Here is a 24,838-nt window from a genome sequence, read left to right on the forward strand (position 1 = left end):
CTGCCCAAACCTTCAGACAGTAAAAATCAAACCACATGATTTCATGTGGTTTTTTTCCTGGTTTGTTTGATTTTATAATCTGTGATGGTATGAACAGCTATTTTGAAGAAAACAAGACATTATAATAGCCAATGTTGATTTAATATCTTACTCTGAAGTCCTACCATGCTTTTGTTCTTCTGTTTCCATTGGTTTTATCATGTTGTATCTTATTGGATTTTATTATGTGTGATAGTATAAACAAATTTTCTATGAAAAATGAGATGATAGTCATTGTTTGTTTTCTGTTATTTGGTTCTGAATGCCCTGTAATACTTTCATTCTCTTGAATGGCTTTATACTAATTTATGTTTGATACTATCATATATGAAGTTATGCTCAACTATTTCAAAGGAAGAGATGCTATGGTAGTCACTGTTAATTACGGTTTGTCTTGTGGTGAAATACTGTGTTGTTTACATTGCTCTGTTTTGATCTGCTTTGTTATGTCCTCTTTTGTCTTAATCTCTTTATATAAAAATATTTAGCCTCAGCTAACCACTTCATAATTTCTGTGTGGGACAATAATATTCCAGGAGACCATTCTCTTTTTTCCAAAGTTTTTTTTTTAAATTGACAAATAATGATTTTATTTAAGGAGTGCAATATAATGTTTTGTTACACATAACAACTGAAGAATCACCTAAGCAGGCTAATTAACATGCCCAAATACCTCAAACATTTAATATTTCTTTGTAGAGAAAACATTTAAAATCCTGTTAGGCACCTAAAGTTATACATTAACTATATTGACCATACTACACAATAAACAACAGAACACATTCTTAAGATTCTGTACTCTTTGCCGATCTACCCATCTTCCCTTACCCACCAGACTCTGCTAAACAGCATTCCATTCTTTACCTTTATGAGTCTGACTCTGTTTGTAGATCCCTTACAGAAGTGATGTCACTTAGTATTTCTTTTGGTGAATACCTGGTTTATTTCACTTAGCATAAGGCCCACTAGGTTATTTATGTTGTTGCAAATGACAGATTTTCCTTTTTTTTTTAAAAACTAAGGCAGAATAGTATCCATTGTGTATCACTATTTTGAGACAGGATCTCATGATCTACCCAGACCAGGCAGGCCTTGAACTCACAGTCCACCTGCCTCAGCCTCCTGGGTACTGAGATTACAGATGTATACCAACACACCAGGGTGTATCACATTTTAAACTTCCATTTATCCTTTGATGGACACTTTGATTGCTTATCTGTTTTAGCTACTGTCAAGAACATTTTGATTTTAATTCCTTTAGATACTCAGAAATTGAACTTCTGAAGTTGTGGTGATTCTTTTTATTATTTATTTCATTTTATTTATTTTTTGAGAGAGTCTCACTTTATAGTTCAAGCTGTCCTTGAACTTTACGTGGTCCAGGCTGTACTCAAACTTGTGGCAACCCCCGTCTCAGCCTCCCTAGCACTGGGCTTATAGGAGTGACCACAGTACCAGCTGGAGATTCTATTTTTGGTTTTTTTTTTTTTTTTTGCTTTTGCTTTTTGTGACAGGGTCTCACCATGCAGTTCAGGTTGGTCTTGAGCTCACTTTGTAATCCAGGGTGGTCTCAAACTCCCAAAGATCCTCCTACTTCAGCTTCTCGAATGCTGGGATTACAGGTATGTGATAACATGCCAAAAAGGAGATTCTACTTTAATTGTTTTTTGCAGTGTTGAAAACTGAACATGGGGCCTCACATATACAAGTATACCCTCTACTACTGAGCTACACACACCCTAGTCTTTTGTTTTATGTGTGTAGTTTTCTAACCTGGCTAATTTGCAATACCACCAACAGTATTACAAGAGTTCTCTTCTTTCTAAACCCTTGACAATATTTACCTTTCAATTTTTTTGGTAACAACCAATCTAATAGGTATAAGGTGATATCCTGTTATGGTTTTAGTTTATATTTTTCTAATGATTAGAGATGTTTAACACTTTTTCAGGTATGTCTTCTTTTGGAAACTATTTAGGTATTTGCATGTTTTTAATAGGATTATTTGTTTTCTTGATATGGAGTAGTATTAACATAAAATTAGTTCATTACTCAATATGACTTGCAAATATTTTCTCTCAATCTATAGGTTGTCTTGTTCCAATGTTTCCTTTGCTTTCATTGCCTGTCTTGTGAGGATTTACCCAAGAAATTACTGCTCAGACCAGTATCATGCAATATTTTTCTTTACATTTAATCTCTAATTCATTTTGAGCTGAGTCTTGCATAAGGAGTGAGACAGAGGCCATTTCCATTTTTGTGCGTGTGGATATCCATTTCCCCAACACTATTTATTTAAGAGACAGACTGTCCTTGCTAAGTATAGTCCCTAATATGGTTGTCAAAAACTGACCACAAATGTGTAATTTCTCATATTCCACTGAATGTTTTCTTTATATCAATACTATGCAGTTTTGATTCATATAGGGTTATAATTTTAAATTTGGCAGTGTGATGCTCCGGTTTTATTCATTTTGCTCAAGACGACGGCTTCATACAAATTTTAGGATTTTTTTTCCTATTTCTGTGAAGAATGACATGGGGATTTTGACAGGGTATGCACTGAATGTACAGACTCTTAGATAAAATGAAATTTTAGCAAAAGTAACAATTCCAATCTACGAGCATAGGACATCTATTTTTTGTGTCATCTTTAATTTCTCTTATCAACATTTTATAGTTTTTGTGAATATATCTTTCACCTCTTTCGTTAATTTGACTTGTAAGTATTTTAATGTTTTGATGCTATTGCAGATGGTAGTTATTTTCTTAATTTCTCTTCCAGAGCGTTTGTCATTAATATAATGCCACTGATTTCTTGGTGTTGATTTTATATTCTACAACTTCACTGAACTCTTTTTATTAGTTCTAATAGATTTTTGGTGGAATCTTTGGGAAATTCTATACACAAACTAATGTCCACCGAGGAAATTTCAATTCTTCCTTTCTTGTTTGGATATCTTTTATTTATTTTTCTTTGCTAACTGCTCTGACTAGGTCTACAGTGAACAAAAAGCAAAGCTGGCATCTTTGTGCTTTTCATGAACTTCAAAGAAAAGCCTGCAAGTGTTCACCATTAAGGATGACATTAACTGTTGGCTTGGCATATAATGAACATACTTTATGTGTTGAGGAACATTTCCCTTGTATCTAATTTGTTAAGTTTATATAATGAAAGGAAGCTGGTTTTTGTTAGATATTTTTCTATATTTACTGAGATAACTGTATGGTTTTGCCCATCATGTTTTTAAAGAATACAAAGATCAATAGGGAGCTCAGTGTCCTGGGAAAGAAGAGAACATGAAATAATTCATCTCCTACTCCTCTAAAAAATAAGCAGATACATCTACTTTACAGTAATGGTCTGAAATGATTAGGCCTCGACTTTATAATAAAGTATATCTTATTTTACAAATAATAAACTAATATTTTATAGATACTATTCCAAGGGAAATTAAGAACAAACATGTTCTTGGACAATACTCAAAAACAATTCATACCTAAATTTTACCCTTTATAATCATTTGTTCTTCTTATATATCCAATACAACAGAAATTAATCAAGCATCTCTGCTATACAGATCCATACTAACTTTAAAGAACTGAAGCAAAGAAGATGCCCTTCAATCTTCTTGCTAGATTTATAAACTTTGTTTACCTTATAACGTACAATGCAAGATTTTATAGTAAACAGACCAAAAATAAACGTTAAACTATTCGAATCCTCTATAATGCTGTTGTTCTATTAATGTCAAATCACTAAGAGGTGAGAGACTTTTAAAACCAAGTTAAGTGACTATGCCATTATGTCGGGATATCTTCTGGTTAAACACTATTTTGCTTAAATGGTTATGTTTTGACCTGTGCTGTTTTGTTGTTATGTCCTCTTTTATCTCAATCTCCTTTTTTTATTATTTACTTTTTTATTTTTATCTTTTTAATTAAGGGAAAAATAAATTAAAAATAGCAGGATATATTATAGTAACCCACTTTGATTTCCTATTACCTTAATTTGAAACTCTGTATTGCTCTCACCATCTTGTTTTGACTGATTTTCCTCTATTCTGTTTTTTGCTTGATAGTACCAAGTTCGAGAGTATAGGCAACAACTGTGAAGACAGAAGATTCATTATGACGCCCATTCTGGTTTGACTATTATCTTCTTTTGAAGTCCTGTAATGTCTCCAATATTTTGGTTTTATTGGTTTGGTTCTTTACTGTTTTGTTCAATTTTATTGTAACTGATGATATAGGCAATTCTTTTTAAGATAGCAAGAGGCATTATGGTAACCATTGTTGATCACCTTGTATTTTATTTTTACATTATGTCCATCCTTTTGATTTGACTGACTCTGTTTTGTTATATCACATTTGGTTTTATTCTCTTCAAAAAAGTAATAAGAACTGTGGGAGTAATAAAACCCAAAATGTGTAATTGTCATTGTACAAAAGAGAGGAAAAGAAAGTGCTCTAAAGGATATAACTGCATGTATATTTAAGTGTATAAGATAGGTAACCATATTATGAGTTTGTTGGATCATTGAACAGAACAGTTTGAAGTCTCACTGTTTGAATGTCCACTTTATATGCTTTTTGTAACTTGAGCAACTATTTCTAAGATGACAATATGTAATCTATTAACTAGTGATTTCCTACTGTTTATTTTTTCTGAAATTCTGTATAACTTGTACCCTTTTTCTGTTTTTTTTTCTTTTTTCCTTAAATAAAATTAAAAATAAAGAGCGGGAAAAAAAACCAACAAAGTGAAATATCCTCTGATGGCTCACATATGCAAAAATAATTTAAAAAATAAAATCAAAATTCAGTCAACTTGTTAAATTTATTCCAAACAAACTAAACTATTAAGCAGTCACGAAAGAAAGCTGTATTACAAGCCAGGCATAGGAGCACATGTCTGTAATCTCAGCAGTTGGGAGGCAACAAGGTTGCTATCAGTAGGGCCAGTGAGTTGAAGGCCAGTCTGTACTACTGAGGCCTTGTCTCAAAAGACCAAACAAACAAACAAACACACAAAAACTCCAACCAACAAATACAGGGGGAAAAACCCTTAAAATTATAAGTTAAAAAGGAGGAGGAGGAGGAAGAAGAAAAGGAGACTGTATTAAATGTCTGTATTATATCCTTCTGATTATCTAAAGTCAATGCTGAAAATTAAAAATGGTCAGTAAAGAAAGTTTCTGACTTTATCCCAAAACTCTTTTGCTTTATTTTTTGAGACAAGGTCTTAATATGTAGCTCATGGTGGCCTTAAACTCACAACAATCCTCTTGCCTCAGCCTGTGAGTACTAGGATTACAGAGGTGTGCATCACTATACCTGGCTCTAAAGCTCTTATTTTCTGCTTGTTTCCCTAAGATACTTAGTATTTGAAGTACCACAGTAAATTATGACACAAGATTTTAATGTTGTTTCTTTTTGAGATGCATTATTCAAAAATAAAAAATGTTGTTCCAGGTTCTACAGCATGTCTAGAAAATAGATGAATGAAATCATGTCTCTGCCTTCACAGATCATAGTTTTTAATATAAACAGGTATAGAAATAAGCTGCAATGCAACATAACACAACAATGAATGCATAAAGTAGCACAGAGAAGACAATCCAGAATGTCAGAAAGTTTTATGGTAACGGCCATTCTGGTTATAGAGACCAGGAATGTGAGGACAGAACTTTTAAGGTCTATTTTTTATCTATGAAACTACAAGAAAGACAAACTTAATCTAAACTTAGAGAAGTCAGACTAGCAGTTTCCAAGGATGAGAGATAGGGTTTGATGACCAGGGATTGGGACTGACTGAGAAAGTACACAAAGAAACCACTGAATTGATGGTATAGATTATAGTGATGGTTAGATAAACATACATACATTTGCTAAAATAATCAAACTGTATTCTTATATATTACATGTATCATATATAATTCATACTTTCATTGAAAAAAAGCAAATGGGCTACTTTTTATGTTTCTAAAACTCTTTTATATCCCAATGAATCACAAGGTAGTTATCAGGATTCTGTAAGGCAGAAATGTTTTCTCTAAATAAACAGTTTAAAGCTCCAGTTCAATTTCTTATTTTAGAGTTCTCCTAAAGATGTAATGGGTGAAATATGTAGACCTTGGCAGAGTTCCAATCACAACAGGCTATTTTTAAGTTTATATAATATTGCTACTAAAAACAGCATTTTCGTAATACACATTCTCCTTAATAATGTAATTACTGAATTTGTGAGTAACAGAATGTGAGAAGATTCATATTTCTTTAACTGGCTTGATGAGTCTGAGCAAATTAATTTGTATCTCTGAGATTATTTCAATTTAAATAAGAAAGTTGGTGGTTTACTTTTCGTGTTCCTAAGACAAAATACCTGACACTCAAAGTTAAAACAGGAAAGGCTGATAGTTCAGTTTGTAGAGGTGTCCATAACTGACTGATTCCAAGGCAGGGTGTCACTGCAGAGGAGAAACAGGAAAAAGGTAGCAAGGCAACAAGGGCTAACCACAGCTCTTCCTATCTCTTATAACTTTTTTTCTTTTTTTCGAGACAGGTGTAGTGTAGTTCAGGATGGTCTTGAGTTCACTATATAGCCCAGTTTGGCCTTGAACTTGCAGAGATCCTCCTGCTTCACCCGCTATTCCTCAGACCTTATCCAGGATACTTAGGGTGGGTAGCATTCATCCCTTAAAACATAAGACTGGCTTCAGCCGGCCCATCCCTTATTTTTCTACTGTAAATTCATACTTTAGTGTACTAAAGGGGTACTAGAAACAATCTACATATTTACCCACTTGGTATAATAGATGGCAAGGCATGTGCACATGTTCAAAAGTATCAAAACTGGATCTGACTCACTTTTATATGCCTTCTAACTGGTTTTGGGTATGTTTACTTGAGCATCACACAGGGTTCAACAGACCCACGACACTCTAGGATTTGTTTAAAAAAAAAGTTTTGTTTTGATTTTTCTGGTAGAAGTAGCCCAATTCAGAATGGTGGTGCATGAAAAACCAGATTTGCAAGTTTCAGTGGCGGTCAAAAGTGAATCATCTGATTTACTCATGCATGGATGATGAAGATGAACCATTATGGTAACATACATGCTTTCATAACAGAAGAGTGGTGTGAGTATATGATAATGATGATGATGATTTTAACATTGGCTATGTAAGCCAGAGTTCCTATGATAGTGAAATGGAACAAGAATCAAATGAATGCAGACTTTCTTGATTCAGATGACAAAAACAAACAAACAAACAAACAAACAAACAACAACAAAAACTCCCCAGCAATATTAATACATATTTGACTAGTTGAAATGTTGCAAAATGGCCATGCAACCTAATGGATCGAATAGGAGCTAGGAAATATAGTGAGGCTCATGGCAGGGGTAAAATGTATTAGACAGATTGCTAACACTGACATTCAATATTGTAAATTGCAACAGATGAAATGATTAAAGATGCTGTGAAACACAAAAAAGCAGAAATACAAGAAAAACATTCTGTATACACCAATAACCATATTCAACATTTATTATGACATCTCACTAGCTGAACTGAAAGCATCATAAGTCTGCTATACTTAGCCAAGATTTTTTCATGGATTTAAATGATTTATCATTATGGAAAAGCAGGTAAGTTAAAATATGATATAAAAGCCTACATCCTTAGATGCTAAGGCTTACTATACTTTCAACTTAGACAATGATCCTGGAACTTAGTCATCAGGTCCTTATTCTATAGTAATAAACTGAATGATATTGTGAACAGACTTCTTAGTCCCACCTCCCAAACAAATGGAATGTGGCCTTTGGCAATTGCTTTATCAGTTTGCAATTGATGTTACATTTGTTAACAGAGTGCATGATGACCAGTGTGGGAATTGTACAGATATACAACAGAAATTCCAAATAAAATGTTGCAATTTCAAAACACAGAATTGTATAGTACAATCTTTGGATTTCAGAAAGATACAATATTGGCTTCACACATGACAAAAAAAAACCAAACTGGTATTGCTGATGTCAACATTTCAACATGATATTGATAGGGAAGCCTCCACAAAACGGAAGCCCGAGATGGAAATTTTCAATAATAAAACCAAAGGCAGAGCAGATGTTTTTGATGTTATGCAGCAAGTATGATGCCAACTGAAACACAAAGCATTGGCTAATGGTTGTGTTTTACTTGACCCTAAACACGTGCTGACAGTTTACAAAGAAAATAACAAGTGCAAAATATCACAGAGAAATTTTCTTAGAGGACTGGGACTAGAGCTCATAGAGGCCATTTATAGAAGAGGGAAAACTAAATCTTTGTGCCCAGAGTACTATGCAAAATCTCACACTAGTGAGCTTGTAAAGAGGCAAGTGCAGCATCATAAAAACCTGTAACAGGAAAACAAAGAAGATGTCTACTGTACCCCGTAAGAAAGTACAGGAAAACAAGCCATAGGTGCTCTCAGTGTAAAGAACACTAAGCACACATGATGTCAGTGTAAGCGAGATGTGTGTATGGAACATGCAGCTGTCATGTGTGGGGACTGCCTTGGGTGTGACAATTCAAACAAAGCTTATTCAAAGTAGATTTCCATCGGTATTTTCATTGTAGTTCTTATAGGAATTTATTTCTGATTTATTTTTAAGGTTTTGTAAGCAAGTACACAGCTGATGTGAAAATGTTGATGTCCATTCTAACTGCACAATACATATTAAGAATTTATTAATTTATTGATATTTTATTTTCCTGCTAAGTACACACTACATAATACTAATCTTCTGACAAAACAGCAAGACCACTGAGATGTCAAATATGTCCTACAAAAAGGCCAGGAAAGCAAAGACATGTGCTGTCAGTGTAAGCAATGTGTGTGTTTGGAAAGTGTTGTTGTCATATGTATAGACTGCCACAGGTGTAATAACTGAAGTTAAGATTATTTTTTTTTTGTAAAGTGCTATAGAAATTTCATTGTAGTTCATATAGAAATTTACTTCTGAGAGGGAGAAAAATGGTAGCTTGCTAGGGGGCTGGGTGCAGAGTCTCTGCGGAGAAATCAGATCAGATACTAGAATATGACAACATGGAGAGGGCCAGACGAATGGATAACAATTCTTATTAACCAAGGCGGTAACCAAAGGGAAAAATAAAACTAAGAAGAGGAAGGAAAAGCGTGGATGGAGAGCTGAAGCCCGATGTACTCACTGAGCCCTGTTCTGCACTGTATTAGGAGTGCCCGGAAGATTTAATTAAGGTCATGCAGAGACTGCGGCTGCCAATAACAGGAGTCTGCAAATCCCACACCCTTAACGCGGCACAGTGAGCAGTGGATCAAAGGGGAAAAGCTGTATTGGCTCTTGGTGACTGCTGGAAATTGAGACCTGGGACCCCGCCAAACAGCCAAAGCTCCGAAGCCAGACACCCTGCAGTTTTCTGACCGATCCGAGCTGTGCTGGGAATGCAGTGAAGATAAGCAGCGCAGTTTGCACTGGACCCAAGAGGAAGATCTGCAGTGAGTCCCGGTGAGTACTAGGGACTGGGTCCCGTGGCTGCTGTTGCTGGCTGGAGGACATCTTGGAATTGCGCAGAGCCTGGCACCACCGCGGCATCAGTGACACAGAGAGGCCTGGTAGAGGATATCTTGGAGTTGGGCAGAGCCCGCACCATGGTGACATCAGATAGTCGCCCTGGTGCAGAGAGGTCTGGTGGAGGACATCTTGGAATTGGGCAGAGCCCGGCGCTGTGGTGACATTGATAGTCGTCCCTGGCGCAGAGAGGTCTGGTAGAGAACAGCTGGGATTTGGGCAGAGCCTTGCGCCGTGGTGACATCAGTCAGCTGCTTATGGCACAGAGAGAACTGGCAGGGTCTGCTGGGGCTGAACCATGGCTCTGGTTGGGACCCAATAAGCAGATACAAAATAGTTGCGACTCTGTGACGTCCACAAGATAGAGCCTAACTTGCGGACTGACCCGCACAGAGGTTAGAGGCTAGCCTGCACCATCCTTGCATCACTGCCTACCTCAGATAACAGCAAATTGGGAAGGGCAGCAAAAACTGCAATCAGCATGCTTCAGAAAGGCCCTAAGCAATATGGAGAGGGTCAGAAACGCACCCCCAGGACACACCAGTCTGAAAGAAACCAGAAACATGACAAAAGATAGAAATTTTAAAAAATCTCCAGCTGCTGAACCTGAGAAAATAAGGGCAGGAGAAGTAAACACAGAAGAGAACCAGCACAGTAACCATCCAGTACTAGACACAGCATCAGCTAAAATAAAGAAATACCTTCATGACCTCATAGACGAATTTAAAACTGTACTTCTGATCCAAGGGAGGCAAGATATAAAGAGATTAATTAAAGAAATGATAAGCCCCTCCCAATAGAACACAGATGGAAGAACAGAGGAAATCAGAAAAGAGAAACCTCTGATGAAGAATTTAAACATAACCTAGAATACATGAAACAGATCCAAAGAGATTACTAAGAAACTAAAAGCTCCATTGAACACTGGCAAAATGCCTTGACAGAAACTAAAGTTAGCCTTTTGAAACTTGAAGAGATTTATGATATATGATCATGAAAGAAATGACCTCTTAAAAATAACAAGGAACCAGAAAGAAACAATTCAAAGGCTAGAACACAACAAAAGGATACACAACTTAAGAATAAAGCATGTGAGTGAGGAAGCAGGAGCAACCAAAAAAGAAATACAAAGAATATTCACAGATATATTAAGGGAAAAATTCCCAAGCATAGGAAAAAGAAATGATATCCAGATAAATGAGGCATACATAACTCCAGCCACCTATAACCAAAACAGATCTACACCCAGACATATAATAATCAAGATACCAGAAATCCACCAAAAGAACAGAATACTAAAAGCAGCCAGGGAAGAGAAGCAGATAACCCACAATGGGAAAATTATCAAAATAACAACAGACTTATCAACACAAACTCTCAAATCAAGAAGGGTTTGGGAGGAAATATTCCAAGCCCTGAAAGAAAATAATATGCAACCAAGACTGATAAACCCAGAAAAACTCTCTCTCAAAATTAATGGAGAAATAAGATGTTTCCAAGACAAGGATGAACTGTGGTAGTTCATGGCCGCCAACCTAACCCTACCAAAAATACTGAAGGACATTCCAGAGAGAGAGAGAAAGAGAGAGAGAGAGAGAGGGGAAAAAATCCAGGATTCCAGCAACAGTGCCAGAGAGGCCTCAAAGAAAGGGGCAGATAGGGGAATGAGGGAGTAAGTTGGACAAACTATAGCAGTAAAGTGGAGTAGCAGACATGATGCAGAGATGGCAAACTACAATCTTTAATATAGATAGCTTTGATACACTATTTAAAAAAAGGCAGAGGTCATTGTTAATAGTGTATCAGGATTTAAAAGTCACAGTAGTCCCATTGCTCTGCTTAGTTTGAATTTATTTTGTTCTGGTCTGTCCACTCATATCAGATTTGAAGGCACAGACATTTGACCCAAAAATAGCAGGTTATACTATGGTAACTATCCTTAATTTCCTACTAACTTAAACTGAAACCCTGTATTACTTACATTGTCTTACTATGACTGACCTTATTTGAATCTGATTTGTTAGACTGCAGTTTTGCCTTGGCTGACTTTAATTGAATTTGGTATGCTTGATAGTATCAACCCTAAAAGTAGAGGCAACTACTCTGAAAATGACAATATGTAAAAGATATCCATATCGGTTTTGATTATTAACAGCTCTCAAGTCCTACAATGTTTTCAAAGTTGTGTTTTTATAAAAATAGCTGTGTAATACTATGCCTAACTATATTAAGCCTGCTGATGTGGACTAGTCTATTGAAAATAACAAGAGAAAGCATAGTAACTAGGTAGGTCACCTAATATTGTGGTCTTATGTGTCTTTTTCATTGCATGTTTTTCTAGGAATTTGCTTTGCTGTCTTGTTATGATTTGTTTTTCCCTATAATACAGAGAGGATAGATATACGTGTAGAAGTTCACACATGGGAAGATTTTTTAAAACTATTTACGGGAACAGATTATTAATGCAAGATGTAATGAACAGATACTCTGAAGAAGAGGAGACACTAAGAAACCCAACACTAATTCTGTAGCATTATGATATAAAATCTAGCAAAACTATCATTCACTGTTCAGAGCGATATTAGTTTAGTCTCTTATGTTCAATTTCAGCATACGTAAAGGTAAGGACAGCTACTACAAACAGAATGAGAGACATTATGGCAGTCATTATTGACTTCCCCAATGTCAGGTCTTGAAGACCTAAAAAGCCTTCTTTCTGTAATGATTTGATTAGTTCTATAATATGCAGTATATATTTAATGTGTGTGAAGATGGGGACAACTATTTGGAAGAAAACTACAGACAATTAGATAAACAGTGAAGATCTCCAGTGGACTTGCTTTGAAATCTGTATTTCTTTAAACTGTTTCTTTTTGAACTGTTTTGTTCTGTTTTGATATGTTTAATCTTACCCTCTTTAAGATAAAAAGCAAGTGTGTAGGACTGATAACCATATTACTAAGTTTTTGTTCGATCACTGAGCAGAACTGTTGGCAGTGTCACTATTTGAATTTCACTTTACATACTTTAATTTTGTAACCTAAACAACTATTGCTAAGATGACAATATGTAACTTATCAACTGGTGATTTCTTACCGTTTATTTTTCTGTAATTCTGTATTATTTCTACTCTTTTTTTCTCCATGTATTTTTTTGTTTCTTTCTCTTTAAATAAAAAAAAAAAAAAAAAAGAAAGAAATTTACTTCTGATACTCTTTTTCCAGAGTTTGTACACCAAAAACCAGTCTGATGAAAATTTTTTATAAATTTTTAAAATAACACTTTGTTTTTTTGATATTTTTTTCTTTTCTTTCTCTTTAAATAAAAAAAAAAAAAAAAAAAGAAAGAAATTTACTTCTGATACTCTTTTTCCAGAGTTTGTACACCAAAAACCAGTCTGATGAAAATTTTTTATAAATTTTTAAAATAACACTTTGTTTTTTTGATATTTTTTTCTTAAGTACTCACTGTTAAACGTAAAAAAACTCATAAAATTAAAATTTATCAATAGACGTATTCTAAAGAATAAACAGGGGTCTGACAGATTCATGTTCCTTGGCTTCTAGGGCTACTCCTGGTGACCTTGATCCTAGCATTGCACCATGAATCAATTCCAGCATGACCCACTCTAGATCCAGCCACCTCTGCAAAAGCTCTATGCATGAACCCACGAGGTTGTGGGGGAAACATTTAAACAGAAGGCTTAACTGTTGGCTTTCTATGATTTCTTGTAAGTATTCAAGCATGCTCATTTGGTTGAAAATCTACATGCAGAGCCTCCAAATAAAAATTAAGTGTTAGATGCTGGAAGGTGATATATGAAAGGGAATTTTATCCAATACACTGAATAATACGAGTGTTTTCTGCAACTTGGGATCTGTTTTTGCTTTTTGAGACAGTTTTGCTACGGCGTTCAGGTTGGCCCTGAAAACTAACTTCTAAGTCAAGACTGGCCCTGAACTCACAGCTATCCTACCAAGTAGTGGGATTACACAGGTGTGTGCTGGGTGAAATCGTTAACTGATTTGATTTACATCTATTATTACTTATTAGCTAATCACACAGGTTCTTCTAAAATTTCTATGGTATTTTATTTTATAGAGATGACTTTTTTCACTGCAAATGAAGAAACTGAGGACCATAGAAATTCAGTATTTTGCTCAAAACATCATCTTTGCAATGATGAAACTATTAGAATTTTTCATACATGACTGTAGAAAGTTACACAAAGAATATGATGTGTAAAAATTGTTTCAAACATTAGAAAATAATTTGTTGGAAGGCTATACATTAAAAAGTTAATCTTTAGGGAGAGGGTACTTTCCTTTTACTTTCTGAACTATTAAAAAATTTCCAATAGTGATATCTGTTGATTCTATTATTTAAAAATAAGACTAGAATCATGGATTGTATTTTTATTTTGCACGCTTGCAGAACAAAAACTTTTCTTTCGTTTGCTCTGGAGATCGATCTCAAGACCTCGTGCTTGCCAGGAAGGTGCTTACACCACTGAGCTAAATCCTGGCCCAACAAAAGCTTTTTTTAAAAAAAAATTCTTTATATTAAATAATTTTTAATTTCAAGTATTCAGTTTTTCTCATTGAACAACAATATGTAGTCTAGCGGTTAATTCATTAGTTTAGTGCACAATAACAAACAGTGTAAGTCTGATTAAATACAACTGCAAAGAATAAAAATGTCCCTTGTTCAGAATGCATTTTTAAAGTCATCTGGAAAACCTGTACTGCTGATCGTAAGAACGAATCAGGTAAACGCATGGAGCTGACTGAATACAAAAAACATTAATACCAGAAAATAACTCTCATGTCTTACTGACAGAGGATAAGAATTTATGTATCAGTTACTCATTTCCAAGTAAACGTTTTTTTCATAGCCATCAACTCACTCTACTTCTAAACAGAGTATAAATAGACCTTTACTAAGGTAGTTTCTACACTTTTAGAAAAGCTACAAACTGTGTCACAAAACTTATAGTTACTAAAATAATATACTTGTTTTAGTATATAAACATCAAGTAAAATACGGTACCTGTGACATCTTCTGGGTCTGATACAACAATATGGGCATTCAATTCCTGTAGCTTGTGATGTAGTTCTTCTAACTTCTTATTTGATTTTTTCAAAATGTTATCTACATAAGCCAAACTTTTTTTATCTGTTGTAACTTTCCTTAGATTTTCAGCTCCTTCTTTGATTTTCAGTTCTTTCCTTATTTCTCTCTTGATTCGATCTTTGATATCATCCAATTTCTGTTGCACCATTGTATCTGAAAAGTCTAACTTCTGAACAGCACTCACACTCTCAGAAAGTGGAAGAGTTCGGGAATCGCCCTATGAAAACAAAACAAAAAATAAATAGGAGTTCAGTGAAGTTAGCCACTTAGTAAAATATACAGCATTAAGGATAATTGTATTTTTAGCATAAAGAGAAGCTTTATTAATTATATTAAATTCCTTAATAAGTAATGGTTTATTAATTTACTTTTGTTAATACCACATAAAACTGTAAATTCAAAAACTGCTTATCCACTAAGTACCATTACTTGACAAATATGTTAAGTGAACACAACATATTTATACAGAGCGGCATCTCAGAGTTGGATTTTGACAGTGGATTTGATTATCTATAAACCCAAGTTAAATCCCAGCCCCACATTGTGAACCTTGGTAACGACACTTCACCTTTCAAATACTCAGTTTAACTGTGAAGTTTAAATATTAGACTCCTTTCAGAGATAGTGGTAATTTAAAATTTTAAAAGAGAAATTACAAACATGATTCTTGGCCTGCTGTAGTCACTTCATGAAAACATTACTAAAGTAGGTGAGTCATTTTATCCTCTATAAAAATGCTTAGAAACAAACTAAGCTGGTGCAGTGCCATGTGCCTGGAATGCCAATTCTTGGGAGGCCAAAAGTGGAGGGTCACTTCAGCTCAAGTTCAACCAACCTGGGTAACACAAGATGTTTCCCCTCTTGAAGAAAACAAAAGGATTCAAAATGCCAAAATAAAGTGATACTCACATGGTCAGTTTTTCATCAGCCCAATTTGGGTTTGAGAAGACCATTTAGATTGCTATGTGTATGTTTCACAGTCAACTATCTCAACTGATAATTTGATGGATTCACTATAAAAACAGTAGTAGCAGAAAAATCTCTACATTATGCCCTAATAAAAGCCAAGAAAATACCCAGTATAGTTAACCTTAAAATGAAATTCTATTAAGTAAGTTTAATCTATATTTAAAACATCCAAAGTTATCTTCTAGTTATCTGTATATTTTACTATTTTATCCACTGCTGTAATACTGTTTTTCAAATAGATTTTTAATTCTAAAAGATAAGGAAGCAGATGATTGTTACCTCTAGGAAGAGCTAAATTTTTGAAGGCCGCGGAAAAGAGGAAGACATATTTCACTATTCAGCTTTTTATGCACTTTTTGAAGCAGAGTTAATTAAAATTGATATTACAGGCATGTGTCACCATGCCTGGCTAATCTAAATTTCGATCCCTAAAAATTATGCTATGTGCAAAATAGTGGAAAAGGTAAGCTAAAGGAAAACATGAGTTTTACTATTGGTTTCCATATCAACTTACCCTGTACTCCAAAGCACATTAAATAAAAATGAAATTGTTCATTTCTACGAATCTGTTTCTAAACCATTTTAGAGGTAAGACCTCTTGAAATTCAGACAAAAAGCAGTAGAGCAAAAAACAAACAAAAAAACCCAAAACCCCAAAACAACAAAACACAAAAAAGCCAAAACACCAAAAAACAACCCACACAGATATAGGATGAACTTTGACCTAAGTCAAAATGCTATTTAGGTTTTTCTGTAATGGAATTCAACTTTCCTAGTATTTGGTTAGTTTTCAAAGCTTATGAGTAATCCACCTTTTACTAGTTATCAAAATACTAACAAAAGTTAACTATCACAAAAAATAAAACTCCAAATTTCTGTCTGGTTTTATGAAAAGCAAATGGAGGCAAATAATATTATATGAAAAAAGTTTAATCACATTCTTCTAATTAGTTAAACTTCAATCTTTATAAATTTACCAGAAACATTACACAAAGTAACAAATTCATGCCTTTGATATCAAGTCACAGATTCCCAAAATGTCTTGATTTATGGTATCCTTAGCATCTCAGTGAATTTTTTTCCTTATTTCCTTATAGGCCAAAAGAAATATCTAACAGTTTGATATACTGAGTAGTAAGGGACAAATAATAAATACTTGTGTTTTAACAACTTAGTCACTTTATAAAATAATAATAAACTAAAAGAAAAATGTTTCTTTCTTACGCCCACTTCTATCCATTTGCTCCCTAAATTCCAACCATATTAAATTATGGACATTTACTAAAAGAGACCACTCTCTTGGCTCATTTATAATGCATGCTGTATCTTTGAGATGTATCACTTCTCTAACTTCAACTATCTCTAAGTTCCTTCTTGGTCTAGTTATCTATCATTTTGTGCCTTTTTGAACTGGGGATTGAATTCATGACCTCATGCTTCCCAGGCAGGCACTCGTGCTGTTGAGTTAAATCCCCAGTCTTAAAGCAGCTCCTTTTTCTTTCTCTTTTTTTTTTTTTGGGTACCAGGGATTAAACACACGACCTCGTGCTTGCCAAGCAGGCACGTATGCCAATGATCCCTAGCTTTTGTCATTTTGTTTCAAAATTCACCACAACTCTTTCTGGGAAAGATTTCCTGTCCAGTGACCTCCTGTAAGATTTAGCTAAATGATTCTCCTCTGTGCTGATTCTATCCATCTTACTGAAATCAACTATCTCTTTTATTATCTAACCATTCCACAGACTATGAACAATTGAAGGCAGGACTTGTTTGGCAGATTAATATGTTTTTCAAAAGTGATTTGTCTATTTTTAAAACTAACATATATTTATTTGGGGTTGGGCATGTAGTTCAGGGTTGCCTTGAATTCTACTATGGAGCCCAGGCTGGCCTTGAACTCACAGAGATCCTCCTGCCTCAGCGTCCTGAGTGGTGGGATTATAGGTGTATGCTACTCTGCCTGGCACCTAGTCTATTTTCAAAATGATTTGTAATATTTTTCTTTTAAAATTCAGGAAAACCTAGCACTGCTGAAGAACTCATACTTTCTTTTGAACAGAATTTGTACGCCAGCAAGCTCAAAAAGAAAACTGATAACTATAGCAACAGTTAGATCTGAACTAAATATGGTTAGCATGTTTGCACTCTCTTCCCTTCCACAGACTTAATATTTTAGCAACCATATTTTTTTTATGCCAATCTATTGTTGTGACATAGCTCAAATGCCTTTTGGAAACAGCAAGGGATATATATACCATAATCATTTAAAACAAATGATGGTTGATAAGAAAGGTTTTAATACTTCCTATAAATTTTACTGTCAATAAACTTTTAATATATTGGACAGCAAATTTTCTTACATTTGAAACAAGATATTTGATTTACTAAATTATGTTTCTATGCTTAAAAAATAGCTATTATTGATCATAATGTCACGAGTCATTAGTAGGCAATGAAAAAATATTCTTCACCTGTGTAAATTAAATTAGTTGGCATCAGGAAAATAAATAGCTACATAGTCAATGACAATCTTTACAATGATAATCTTTTCAATAGATTGTGTTACATGCAGAAGTAAATGTCTAAACTATAGGTATCAAATAGTTTAGCTTGCATGAGCTGTACTAAGTGAACAGGAATTGGGCTGCATATAAAATATTTGCTATAATTCATGTATGTAAATCACAAAAGTTCCTTTTCTTTAAATATTTTATTATAACAGTAAAAGAAAGCAAAATGACCCTAGTGGAATATTTGAACTTGTTTTTGTGAATCTAATCTATCAATGTCTGGTTCAATGGAATTGGTTGTAATTCTTAGTGAGTTTCCAAAGTACTTGCCAGAAATTGTTGATCTAACTTTATTCTGTGTGTTTCATCACTGAAAATAGTTCTTCACAAGTGAACATACTGTAAAAGGTGACGACATAAACAAGATGTAATTCTCAAGTGAGGGACATTTTTCTCTGGGATGATAGGCCTTTAAATTTTTCTTTGAGCTTAATGAATAATTATAAATGTGTATTTCCAAACTTAATAAGCATTCAGTTTTTCAGTATTAGTAATGTTGCTTATGTAATTATAGCAGTATGAACAAAAACTGTTTGATGTGTTTTTGCACTTCCTATATGCTATAACTATTTCAAATTATTAAATTATTTTATAAAAGAACAGAATAAGCCCTGGTTCAATAATTAAAGAAGAAAATTTATGTTTGCTTAGTAACAATAAACTTTTAGGTTGAAATACTATTAGCCTTTTACCATTGCTAAATACTACTATGATTTACTTGTTAAGTTGAACTAGCACATGTATGTTTTCATCTGTTACTTCTTAACTCTATTTGGGCCTAGTATAGACAACATGGCAAGACCTTATCTCAAAGTTAAAAACAAAACAAAAAACACAAACTAAAGGTGTAGCTCAATTTAATAGTCCTGTATTCACTTCTGAGTATCAGGAAAAGTAAACTTTTTTCATGCTTCTTCCCCACTAGACATCTTTTCTCATGTTTTTAAACAAAGTTGGATCCAGCTTCTAATCACTAACTCCCTTTTAAACTTTATTAAATATGAACACGTATGTGGATATGAAAAAGGAAACCACCAATTTGCTATATTAAGATAAGCGCAATAATTTCAGTATCTTTTATTACTGAAATGGTAATTCTAGCTATTCCATTGTATTCAAATTAATCTAACATATGGTTAGCATTCTTTCACCTTGTCTTTCTTATGCTACTTTTGTTTGCTACTATCAAAATTGACCATAATTAAGTGTTTGAAAAATAGTTCAACAAATCCTTTATGATCAATCCCGTCTTCCTAAGTTTAGTAAACTAAACTCTTATCATCTGTAGTCCTAAAGTAATTATTGAATCAGAGGATCAAATCCAAACATGAAGAAACCATTGTGGAATAAATACTCTCAGACTCTTAAAGAAACTGAAATTAAAATAAAAGAACAGAAATCTCAAAGAATTAAAAACTATAAAATTTACAGTTTTCAAATGAACCAAAATACAAGAAAAACTCAATAAATAAATTAAGTAACAGGTTAGACAAAGACAAGTAATTTATATACTGACAGACAACTGAGGAAATTATTCTGAACTCATATACAAAGTAAAAATTATGAAGATTAACAGGTATGGAATTTATGAGGGCAGATCTAAGCTCAATCAAATACCAACTCCAGAATTAGAAAATAACAATAGTAGAAAAGCATTGTACGAAAAGATAAGTGAAAATTTTCCAGAATTAAAAATAATTTCTTAGATTGAAAGATCATTCCATCTTACAAATTAAAGTAGTAATAAAACTGAACAGAAAGGCATCTGTTCTACCAATTCCAACTTATGAATAAATGACATTTAGACAGATAAAAAAAACTTTTTAGTAACAACAAAAGACCCAAATAACATTCTGAGAAAAATTAAACTGACAACCATTTAAAAACCATTTTAGTGCCAGGCATGGTGGTGTACCCCTGTAACACCAGCACTTGGGAGGCTGAGGCAGTAAGATCCTTGTTTGAGGCCACCATAGTACAAAGTGAGTTCAAGGTCAGCACAAAGTGCATAACTAGACCCTGTCTTAAAAAGACCAAAACAAACAAACAACAACAACAACAAACCCTCAACCCCTCCATCGCATTAGCAATAACCCAGCCATATCACAAAAGATAGTTTTTATAAAAATGAAGTTGGAACCCAGATGTGGTGGCAAACACTGTCACCAGCTACTTAGGAACCTGAAGTGGGAGGGTCAGAAGTTTAAAGGCCAGCCTGGGATAAAGCAAGATCCTGTCTCAACAAAAACCAAAAAGTGCTGGCATATAGTTGAGTGGTGGAATGACTGTGGGTCCTATCCCTATACAGTAGGGGAGAGAAAAACAGAATTGAAAATAAGTAATAAAACCCCCCACAAAAACAGCAACTCCCTTTGACCTAGTAATTCTAACTTCATAAATCTAAGAAAATTAGACATTATTTTTACCTAGAATAATCAATTCAGTAACACTAAAATTAATCAACAATATGTATAAGCTAATGTACACATTCTTTTACAAGGCTTATGACAATAGGATTTTAACAGCAGGATATGCTATCAGAAAGAAAAAGTTCAGGGCGTAAAATGTCGAAACTCTAGAGAATAAAGTGTGTGCCATTTACGGCTTTTGTTAATTCGTAGCAGTTATATCCAACTTGATACACCGTTGTGTACTCCAAGCTTTACTTCAAATTATGTTTAAAATAACAATAGAAGCCAGGTGAGGTGGTACATGCCGATAATTCCTGTGCTAGAGAGGTTGAAGCAAGAGGTCAGCCTTGCTAAACAGTGAAGCCAATCTGCCCTACATAGTGAACCCCTGCTCAAAAAAATCTAACCCAAACAAAACAAAACAAAAACAACCAAACAAACAATCTCCCCCACAAAATACATTACAATGTTAACAATAATTATTTCTCGTTTAAAAAAGCAGAATTTTCATTTTGTTCTTCACAGTTTTCTAGGTTTTCTACTCTTTAGGAGTAAAAATTCTCCATTTAAAAAAATCTTATCTAGTAAGGAGGAAACTATCATTTAAAAGAAACAAAAAGTAACATTCACTTTCTTCCAATTTTGTCAAACATAAAAGTTCATAATATCTTCTACAGTCTACTTGTTACTTACTTAGGCCATATTTACTCAACACAATTCTACTTCAAGGGATGAGACTACATATTCTACTCTAATTAGACATCATGTGCCAGCCAAGTATTTCAAATACACAAATGTGTTAATACAAAATTGATTATAATTATTTTACTTTATATAATAATGAAATTCTGGTTTTAGGCTAAAATACAAACTGACATTTCCAATTTTCTATATTTAAACAAACTCACACTAAGGTTAAGAAAAACAATAAAATAAGAATAAGACCAGATTCAAAGAACAAATGAAGAAAAAATCTGTCACTTGTGACCAAGTACTTCATTTGAGGAGAGACAGGAAAGGAAGTTTATTTCTCACTGGCAAAGTTCCCAGAGAAGAAGTGAAAAAGCTGTTTCTTTCTCTACATCTCAGAAATATAATACAGTCTGACCTGAGAGATGCCAAAAAAATGTTGTAGTATTACGAAAACTCACCAGGCATAGTGATTTCACATACTATTTCAGCTAGAAGAAATTTCAAAAACTGTTTAGTCTAACTCCCTTGATTTTAGTTTTGAGGAAGGCAGGTTCAAAGCAGGTAAGCAAGCAATTAGCCTAAGATTATAAAGAAAAGTCACTAAGATGCTTTGATTCAGCATAGCAGACTTCTAACTCCTGGTCTGGCTCTTTTTATTGTGTCCCACCTCCCTGAAGGGGCCCTTTTGGAAAACCCGTTAGCCTAAAGTCGAACTATAATCCGACTGAACTGACTTGCTTTAATTCATGTATATGACCTTCTGTAAGTCAGGGACACTGACTAACACATTTCCTTTTCCTGCTTTCACTCTAATCTGACCAAGAGAGGAGGGTGGGGACATAAAATGAATTAAGATTGTGTTATGTACATGGACCAACACCCCACAACAAATGTAATCACTATGTGTTGTAGACATGTATTAATTAAACTTTAAAAAATAACTTTGCCCTAACTTGACCTTCTGTACTTCAAGGGAGGGTACTCTTGACTAGAACATAAAAGAACAGTTTTAAATACCAATGCTCTGCCACAAATTATACAAGCATGTTTCTCTTTCCTCCCTTTCCACTTACTCATTTGCAAATGAGGGCTGGCTTTCCTATCAGTTTTTAAAATGCTTTATTTATTCAAAACATTCACTTAAAAGTATGCTACATAACAGAAAAACAAAGGTGAAAACAACAGGTTTATTCTTTGAGAGGTATTCAGCTTATTAAAGATGAAAAACCAAACATGATGTAGAACATTGGTAAAGCAGTAACACAAATGTACATTCTTTCTTTCTTTTCTTTCTTTCTTTTCTTTTTTTTTTTTTTTTTTGCCAGGCAGGCACTGTACCACTGAGCTGTTTCCTCAGCCTGTGTTGTTTGTAAAGCTCAGTCAGAGTGTAGTATAAGTCAGGCTGGGTGGTGCACACCTGTGGTCTCAACACTTGGAAAGTTGAGGTAGCAGGATCTCTGTGAGCTCAAAGCCAGCCTGTGCCACATAGTGAGACCTTGTCTTAAAAAGAAGAAACAGCTGGGGATTTAGCTCAGTGGCATAAGCACCTGCCTTGCAAGCACGCTGTCATGAGTTCAATCCCTGATACCAAAATAAAAAAAAACATTTGGAACTAGACAGGCCATATGTAAATTTTGATACTCCAATCATGCTAAAGCTCCATTTCCTCATCTGCAAAAGGGAATTATAATTACTGTAACTATCTTTGACTGTATTACTCTTAACTCGTACAATGCCTATGCCTAGCACTAAGAAATATGCTTTCTTAGCTACAATACAGTTGCTAGCACATAGCACTGGAGCACAGCACTGGGTGCCTAATTTTCTCTAGTCCTGACTAGGCAAACTAATTTTTCGTTAGATGGAACAAATTCTACACATCAAATTCTCACTTTATCAGGCTCTCTTGTATCTACAAGAAGATATATAACAATTTTTGTCAGAGAACTAAGCCCAGGGTTTGGGTGAAAAGTTTCTATTCTTCCTTTCTTTTTCCCTGGAATGCAGATTGAGAGCCTGAAAATGCAACTACCACTTTATGACGAAAGGGACACAGACAAACACATGGTCAATCAGAGAGAGTGAGAGTCTGAGTCTCTGGTGGCCGTACTGAACTACTAGACAAGTCTTAGGTGGCCTACCCTTAGACGTATTTTAAATGGAAATAAATCCTTATTTAAGGCAAAAATCACACAGGATTTTAGATGGGTGGTGTGGTGCCCCATACCTATGATCTCAGCATTCTGGGAGGCTGAAGTAGATGGACTGCCAATTAAAGCCTAGCATGAGCAATTTAATAACTTAGCAAGACCCTGTCTCAAAAAAAAAAAAAAAAAAAAAAAAAAAGGGAGGCATCTGGTAGGGGTTACAGCTCATAGACAAGACCTTGGGTTCAACCCTAAGTACTATAAAAAAAACAAAAAGCAAAACCAACAATAAAACACAGGACCTTAGTGGCCATTTACTATGAGTGTAATGGAAACTCAGAAGGTCTTGGGCAAAGAAATAAGATGGTCTGATCTGTGTTAAGTATAGATTCAAGAAGGAAAAGGGAAAAGGAAAAAAATAAAGACATGTTACGTATATGTACCAGCCCCTCACAATGAATGCAATGATTATTACTACAAATATATACTAATAAAAATTTAAAAAACAGATTCAAGGGACACAGAGAAACCTATTATAAAACCATGGTAGGCTGTTAAAAAAATTGTGTTTTGAAGGCATCTTGCCTCCTTCTGTTCACATCCTTCCATATTGACTACCCACTGATGTCTTACTCCGACAGTGCATTGTAGAAACAACAGTTGAGTGCTGTGCAGAAAAGTTTGAAGTTCTGGCCTACAAAAAACTTAGCTTCTTGAAAATCTGACTGCTACGTAAAGAGTTCCAGGCCATTCTGTGGAGATGGCCCTGGAGGATGATAAAAGCACTGCAGATGCTCTAGCCATTTCAACAGAGATACAGAACGTGTGAGTGAGGCCACAGTGGACATCCTCACATTTTCTGTATCTCTTGCCAAGTATAAACACCCTGGAGACACAACAAAACAGATAATCCTAAGAGCATGAAAAGTAGAATAAGGAAAGCAAATCAGTTAGGGACTTTCAGTCATGAAAAAAACAAGGGAGTGAATTCTCTTAAGTTCTCTTCATCACTGACTTCTTTCTTCAAAGCCGAACAGACAGGGACTCCCAAGAAAATCTGTTTTCTTTGGCCAAAGAACCATGGAGGAGGGCAGTCCAGGATATGTTTTTTGCTATTACCAGCCCTTTTCCAGCAGGTACCTTGGTTGTTTTCTACTTTACTGGGTGAGGGGATACTGAGTGGAGAGACCTGGACCTTCCATGTGGTAAAAGGCAGGCAGTCCAGTTAGTATGGTAGTAGCAGGCTTCCCAGAGCATTTGGCACCCTTCTTCCTCTGC

The 24,838-nt window shown here is 34.6% G+C and overlaps 1 protein-coding gene across 8 annotated transcripts in view; it reads right to left on the reverse strand.

Annotated features, from left to right (window-relative positions):
• Pkn2 (protein kinase N2) overlaps positions 1-24,838 on the reverse strand; it is a 118,496-nt gene that overhangs the window by 65,758 nt on the left and 27,900 nt on the right. For 5 of the 8 annotated variants that reach the window (XM_063257086.1, XM_063257115.1, XM_063257091.1 and 2 more), the window contains exons 2-3: positions 14,687-14,987; positions 12,734-12,802 (exon numbers count right to left, since the gene is read on the reverse strand). In XM_063257086.1, the coding sequence (XP_063113156.1) occupies positions 12,734-12,802; positions 14,687-14,987 (370 nt within the window). The remainder of the gene's footprint in view (positions 1-12,733; positions 12,803-14,686; positions 14,988-24,838) is intronic. The other 3 variants (XM_063257098.1, XM_063257126.1, XM_063257094.1) reach the window with 1 other exon arrangement.

Source organism: Cavia porcellus, unplaced genomic scaffold (assembly GCF_034190915.1).
Source record: "Cavia porcellus strain 051 isolate PalLab524CR breed Dunkin Hartley unplaced genomic scaffold, mCavPor4.1 scaffold_1, whole genome shotgun sequence".
Lineage (NCBI taxonomy): Eukaryota > Metazoa > Chordata > Mammalia > Rodentia > Caviidae > Cavia > Cavia porcellus.